Source organism: Balaenoptera musculus, chromosome 8 (genome assembly GCF_009873245.2).
Source record: "Balaenoptera musculus isolate JJ_BM4_2016_0621 chromosome 8, mBalMus1.pri.v3, whole genome shotgun sequence".
NCBI classification, from domain to species: Eukaryota; Metazoa; Chordata; class Mammalia; order Artiodactyla; family Balaenopteridae; genus Balaenoptera; species Balaenoptera musculus.
Window position 1 is genome coordinate 97,034,937 of NC_045792.1, and position 7,738 is coordinate 97,042,674.

The 7,738-nt window shown below is 41.4% G+C and overlaps 1 protein-coding gene across 1 annotated transcript; it reads left to right on the top strand.

Annotated features, from left to right (window-relative positions):
• The first annotated feature begins 438 nt into the window (after nucleotides 1-438).
• LOC118899955 (olfactory receptor 4B1) lies at nucleotides 439-1,368 on the top strand. The gene has a single exon (XM_036862036.1). The coding sequence runs from the start codon at nucleotides 439-441 to the stop codon at nucleotides 1,366-1,368; it is 930 nt and encodes a 309-aa protein (XP_036717931.1).
• The last annotated feature ends 6,370 nt before the right edge of the window (nucleotides 1,369-7,738 follow it).

A 7,738-nucleotide genomic window follows, 5' to 3' on the forward strand; every position in this document is an offset into this window, starting at 1 on the left:
GAGAATGGGATAATGGTTAGTCATTAATATCTATAGATGATTATTAATGTTGAAGATGGTAATTATTTTTTCAGTGTGGTTTCCTTGAAACAACATACTAGTTGGAATAAAATGATCTGGTTCTTGTTCTGAATCCATTTCTTACTGGACAGCTTCGCTAATTCACAACTTCTCTGAGCTTCAGTTTTCTCACTTGTAATATGGGGATCATAGAATTTTTGTGAGGTAGATTGAATCATAGAGTGGGATACTGAGCACTGAATGAATAAACATTTACTATATTAGCAAACAAATAAATAAATAAACCAGTCAGATATTATGTGTGAAAGAGTTCTATCAACAGGCAAGTGCTAAGTAAACATGAAGGATTGGTGTTATGATTGTGTTTGTTTTGTCACAGGTCTCTTCTCTTAGATCCATCTTCTTTGAGTGGAATCCATGGTGAGTAAAAATAATGTAACTGAGTTAATTTTCACTGGTCTTTTCGAGGATCCAGAGGTGCAGAGAATGTGTTTTGTGGTGTTTCTTCCCGTGTACTTGGCCACCGTGGTAGGCAACGGCCTCATTGTTCTGACAGTCAAAGCCAGTAAGAGTCTGCATTCCCCCATGTACTTCTTCCTTAGCTACTTGTCCCTCGTGGAAATCAGCTATTCCTCTACTATTGTCCCTAAATTCATCACGGACTTACTTACCAAGATTAAAACCATCTCACTGGAGGGCTGTCTGGCTCAGATATTCTTCTTTCACTTCTTTGGGGTCACTGAGATCCTCTTGCTTGTGGTGATGGCTTATGACCGCTCTGTGGCCATCTGCAAACCCCTTCATTATATTAACATTATGAATCGTCAACTGTGTCATGTATTAGTGGCTGGTTCCTGGTTTGGGGGCTTTTTTCATTCCATAATTCAGATTCTCATCACCATCCAATTGCCCTTCTGTGGTCCCAATGTGATTGACCACTACTTCTGTGATCTCCAGCCATTATTCAAGATTGCCTGCACTGACACCTCTGTGGAGGGGGTTATTGTGTTGGTCAATAGTGGCTTAATTGCTCTTTGCTCCTTCCTCATCTTGGTGACCTCCTACATTGTCATTCTGGTCAACTTGAGGAACCGTTCAGCAGAGGGAAGACGCAAAGCCCTCTCCACCTGTGCTTCTCACATCACGGTGGTCATGTTGTTCTTTGGACCTGCCATCTTCTTCTACATGCGACCCTCCTCCACCTTCACTGAGGAAAAACTGGTGGCCCTGTTCTACACAGTGGTCACCCCCATGCTGAACCCCATCATCTACACACTCAGAAATGCAGAGGTGAAAATCGCTATGAGGAGGTTGTGGGGCAAAAAGGAGAACTCAGGGGTGGAGTGAAAATGGGAAAGTGATTTTAAAAAGTGTGTCTGATTATTCTCTGTTCTTGAAATGGATTTTAATTTTAGTGGGACATTCAAGAATGGCAGAAATAAATGTAAAGACTTAATGTTACTGCTACTGTGATTCTCCTTAGTAACCAAAGACTCCCCACTAATCTGGTGTAATGATCAAAGGACAGAGGTCAGATTGGTTTCATGATATCCAACAATATCATGAGATTAGGAAATATTAAGACTTAAGCTAAGTGAAAATGAAAAGGAGAACATTTTGACAAGTGTTTTAGAAGTTAAATCACTTATTCTTATGATCTCCTTCCTTCCTCCTTTTCTTCATCCCTCCCTGCCTCCCTTCTTTCTTTCCTTACTTCTTTTTCCTCCTTCCTTCTTCATGTTCCCCTCTTCATTCAACCTCCCTAGCAATAACAACCAACATTTCATTAAAAAAGGAAACAAAATAGAGGAATTATCATGGGATATTTGGGGAGGAGGGTAACAATCTGATCTACTCTTTCGACGTGGGTAAGTGTGTCTTTGAAAATTGCATCCAGGGATTTTTCTATTCTTCTGGTTGTTTTGGCATCTTGTACCATAGACCATCTGATCACAAGTACCAGAAAAGTCCCTGGAGCAATTTCAGTTCTTGTGACATGTTGGCACAAAAGATAGTCCTTAAATCTTCTCTCACAATGTCTACCATCAATAAGTTAAAAAAAACAAAAGGTCATAGATTCTAGCTATCAATAGGGAAAGGTCAAGTCAAACATTTTAACAAAGCTTTATCTATAGTAAATAAATATAGAATGTAGGAAATTCTTGTTAGGCATAACTTGAAGAATGAATGGGTGGTAAGTAATGTCCAAGTATGTTTCTATGCCATACTCTGTACTTTATTCTAACTGATCAGGCCAGGTCCATTTCTTGTCATGCCTATTACTGTTTCTTGGTGAAGTAGGATGAGACAGACTGTGTCGACATTACTGTTTCATCTCTCAGAAACTCCTTTCACCCAACTGACTCTTATCATTGTGGACAATTTAGAGAATATCATAAAATTTGCCCCTGTTGGCTTCAGGATTACACAGACTGGCTTTGCATTTGCCCTCCATCCTTCCAGCATTCCTTGAGGATCAGGGGAAATAATGCAGGCAGCTTCCTTGCAGAGCCGTGGAGCATCATAGTATGCTACAGACCTTAAGGGCTTTTCCCTTTCTCCTCAGGTGCTGATTGAGCATGTAGGTGAATAATGGTTTTAAAGGCATCAGGAAATCTTCCCCACTTCCCTTGTTGTCCCCACTAATCATGGCCATGGATGACCATTAATAATCTCTGAGAAAATGCCACTTCTTTTGTCTGGAATGATTTTACTACCCTTTTCCATATGGCAAACTCCTATGCATCCTTTAAGACCTAGGTTAAAGTCGTCTCCCTTATGAGACCTTCTCTGACCTCCCTCCTCCTTGGGCTGAATTTGTGTCTCCTGTCCATGTTTATTTTTACATGCATTTATCATTGCCCTTATGACTTTGATTATATTATTTTATATGTTTTTCTCTCTTTTAAACTGTAAGCTCTCAAGGGCAGGACTACCCACTACCCCTTCTTCTTCTTTGTGGCTCTAAATATTGTGCATGTAATTGGTAGTTCATACGTGCTTGTTGAATATGGAAACTTTTAGACCCACGTAAAATCCTCTCTACGTCAATTCTTACTAATTCCTTCTGAACACTTTCATGGTGAGGAGCACTTCTCTTCCTGTTAAACTCTGAAGAGCTCAGGCTCTGAAATTCATCAGGCTGTTTCAATTTCCTCTTAGCCACAGTCCAAGACCCAAGCTACCCAACTTCTCTGAACACCTGTTTTTGCACAAATACAATAAGATTATCAATGGTATGAACTTCATAAGATTATTCTGAATATTATATAAGATAATATACACAAAAAGCTTTTAGAAAAGAACATGATATAGCGTTGTACCATGGACCAATAAATATTAGCCACCATCATCATTATTATGCCTCTTCTCATATTGGTCTTCTTTCTTTCTTGGGGAGCTACTTGGAATAAGCCTTGATTGCACCCCAAAAAGCTTTCAAGCATTTGAAGACAGTTCAATCCTTTTGTTTTGAAGCTTCTTTGGGATAAACATTCTCTGTTGCTTAATTGCTTTTTTTTTTAATTAAAAAATTTTTGGGGGGGACTTCCCTGGTGGTCCAGTGGTAAAGAATCTGCCTTCCAATGCAGGGACATGGTTTTGATCCCTGGTCCGGGAACTAAGATCCCACATGCCGCGGGACAACTAAGCCTGCGTGCCACAACTACAGAGCCCGTGTGCCCTGGAGCCCACACACCACAACTAGAGAGAGAAAACCTGCATGCCACAACTAGAGAGAAGCCCGTGCACCACAACGAAGAGGCCGCATGCCTCAACGAAGCTCTTGCCTGCCACAACTAATAACCAAAAAAAAAAAAAAAAAAAAAATTATTGGAGTACAGTTAATTTATATTGTTGTGTTACTTTCTGCTGAACAGCAAAGTGAATCAGTTATACATATACATATGTCCGCTCTTTTTTTTAGATTTTTTTCCCATATAGGTCATTACAAAGCATTGAGTAGAGTTCCCTGTGCTATACAGTAGGTCCTTATTGGTTATCTATTGTATATATAAAATTAATTGCTTTAGAGTGCCTAGCACAGTACCTGGCACATCATATGTGCTCAATAAATATTTGTTAAGTGGATGTTGACTGTCATATGGCCTCCCCATTCATCTTTTATGCTGAATGCTCCTATATTTAGTTAATGTATATTTGAAAGTGTTTGATCCAGAACTAAATTTAGTGGAGTTACCCTCCCTTTGTCTTGATGTGTTGCTAGGACTGTAAGATGCAGGCTGTGACAGGAGCCTCTTACTCACGTGCATCTTTAGGTTCCTCACTGAGAGCTACAGAAAGAACATCATCAGTGAACTCTGAGTCATTGAATACTGCATGGGCAGATAATATCTACTCCAAATGAATTGTCATAATTCTCAGGGATTACCTCACCTACTGAGAGTTGAGACTTGGTGAGTCTATTGAGAACTAATTACTCGCTTTGTTCTGGTCTCACTGGAAAAACACAGGAAGCAAAGGAAAGCATTTTTCCCATTGTTTTAAGAGACGGAGAGTGTTGTAAAGTTCACGAATGCCTACTAAATTCACAGATGCAAGAGTCTAATTATACCACTTATTGTCGAAGGTCATGTAGTTAGTTCTCAATTGTTGATTCAGTCACAGCATTAAAAAATGTATTTTTTAGAAAATAAATATAAAATAATCTCACTAAAGGAAATTTGGTAGCATGATGCAAACTACTTTGCATATACAATTTTCCCCCATTTATTATTTGTATTCTTTTTGGTATAGGTTTGACTACTTACAACAGAAAATAAGGGCAACTTAAGAGATAGAACTACAGGAGTACAGAGGGAGAAAATCCAGCATGATTGTGGAAGTCCAACAGTATTATCAGAAATTGAGACTCTGCCATCTTCAGCATGTAGCTTCAACCTATGTTGACCTCAAGGGACTGCTAATACTCCAGACCTGTGCTGCCCAGTAGGACTCATGCTATGCTGGAGATGTCCTCTGTGCTATCTAATATGATAGTTAGATAATATAATCTAACTGCTAATGAACAGTTGAAATGTGACTACTGAGACCAAGGAACTGAATTTTAAATTTCATTTAAATAAGTTTAAATTTAAACACTACATATGACTAGTGCATGTCATATTGGACAATACCACTCTAGCATTTCATCTATATTCCAAGAGGCAGTAAAGGGATGACGGGGGTGGGGGCAGTGGGCGGGGGAGAATAAACTGATCATTTTCTTTTTTAGGAGATTTTCCAAAAGTGCCACACAGCAATTTTGCTTTCATCTTAGTTTATTGAAATTAATCACATGGCAACCCTTAATTGCAAGGGAGTCTGGAAACTATAATCTTATTTTAATTTTTATTATTTATTTTAAATTTATTTTAAATTTATTTTATTTTATTTTTTCTGTGTTGGGTCTTCGTTGCTGCGCGCTGGCTTTCTCTAGTTGTGGTGAGCGGGGGCTACTCTTTGGTGTGGTGCGTGGGCTTCTCATTGCGGTGGCTTCTCTTGTTGCGGAGCACGGACTCTAGGCACGCGGGCTTCAGTAGTTGTGGCACGCGGGCTCTAGAGCACAGGCTCAGTAGTTGTGGCTCAAGGGCTTAGGTGCTCCGCGGCATGTGGGATCTTCCCGGACCAGGGCTTGAACCTGTGTCCCCTGCACTGGCAGGTGGATTCTTAACCACTGTACAACCGGGTAAGTCCCTATAATCTTTTATTCTGTGTAGAATTGTTTTTAACTAAAATCAGGGTTCTGTTCTGTTCTCAAAGAGGAAGAAGAGAATGGATATAAGGATTGGGACTTATTTTCAGGCATTTGGTTACACATATATTCTCGGAAAACATTCTGTTTTCTGAAGCAGCTGTGGTCTAGATCAGTGTTGCCATGAGAACTATCAGTGATGATGGAAATGTTCTAAATCTATGCTAATACATGGTAGTGCCTAGCCATGTGGCTAATTAGCATTTGAAATATGCTTAGCACGACGGAAGAATTGAATTTTTAATTTTATTTAATTTTAACTAACTTAATTTTAAATAGCTACATGTGGCTGGCGGCTACCATATTGGATACGCAGGTCTATAGCACTTCAGTATTTACTTCTGCAAACTTGTAGCTATTGTTCTGGATCGGGGCAAGATTGCTCCTGTGCCAAGTACCCTGATAGGTCTGTGGTTGACTACTATTACATCTCATCTCTCACTAACCAGCTCTTCTAACTGTCTTGAGGTTAGGGTTATTTTTGTACTAAAAAAAAACCCTTTTAAACTAGACTTGTAATTGATTTACGTACCACAGTTAGACTATTATAGAAACTGACTTGGACTACATTTACCTTTATCAATGACATTCAAACACACTCATATGTTTTTATTATGTTAAAGAGCATCCTTTCATTTCAGCTTGAATAATGCCTTTTAACATTTCTTTTTTAAAAAAATTTATTTGTTTATTTAATTTTGGCTGCTTTGGGTCTTCATTACTGCATGCAGGCTTTCTCTAGTTGTGGTGAGCGGGGGCTACTCTTCGTTGCGGTGAGCTGGCTTCTCATTGCGGTGGCTTCTCTTGTTGTGGAGTACAGGCTCTAGGTGCGTGGGCTTCAGTAGTTGCAGCACGCGGGCTCAGTAGTTGTGGCTTGTGGCTCTAGAGTGCAGGCTCAGTAGTTGTAGCGCAAGGGCTTAGTCGCTCCACGGCATGTGGGATCTTCCCGGACCAGGGATGGAACCCATGTCCCCTGCATTGGCAGGCAGATTCTAAACCACGGTGCCACCAGGGAAGTCCCTTTTAGCATTTCTTGTAAGACATCCCTAGTAGTGATGAACTCCCTCAGTTTTTGTTCATTTGGTAAAGTCTTTATCTCTTCTTCATTTCTGAAAGACACCTTGGCTGGGTATGGTATTCTTTTTTAAGATGTTTTCTTTCTTTCAATATTTTGGAATATATCATCCAATAGCTCCTGGTCAGGTGTGGCCTCAGGCTGTACTCCCCAATTGGATGGTGCCAGTGGCTGTGCTCTGTATCTAGGTGGGGGCTGCAGGATATTCCCTGAAGTTGGGTGGGGCTGGAGACTATGCTCTGTGGTCATGTGAGGTCGCTGTCTGGGTGGGTGGAGATGCAGGCTATGATCTGTGATTGGGCGGGGTCATTGCTGGTTCCCTGCCTGGTCAAAGCTGCAGGTTGTGTTTAGCAGTCAGCTAGGCTCCTTTGCTGGACTCTGCTGCTGGGTGGGGCTGTAGGCTGGGCTCGATGGTTAGGTGGTAATGTAGGCTGAGCTCTGAGGCTGCTCAGGGTTACTGTTCAGACTCCCTGGTTATGCAAGGTCAGAGGCTGTAATCAACAGTTGTGCAGGGCTGCTGGCTTGGCCCCCTGCCTGGGCAGGCCACAGGATGTGCTCCATGGCTGCTGGGTGTCTGTAGCTTCACTTCCGAGAGGGATGACTGGAGGCTATGCTGTGCAGTTGGGTGGAACTGGGAATTTGCTCACCTTCCCAGGAAGGGTCATAGAATGAGCTCCACAGTTGGTTTTATCCATTGGCTGGGTATCTGAATAAGGCAGAACTGCCAACTGAGCTCCCTGGTGAGACAGGCCCACTGGCTTGGCTCTGCAGATGGGCAGGGCCATTGGCTGGGATCTCTGCTTGGGAGCCATTGCAAGCAGGAACTTGGTTCTCCAAGAGCTGACTGCTGGTTGCTGTAAGTCCCACCCCTCTTCTTTGTCTCTATCTGA

Bases quoted from the DNA above. Each gene is read 5' to 3' on its own strand.
- LOC118899955 (XM_036862036.1), top strand. From the start codon at position 439: ATGGTGAGTAAAAATAATGTAACTGAGTTAATTTTCACTGGTCTTTTC.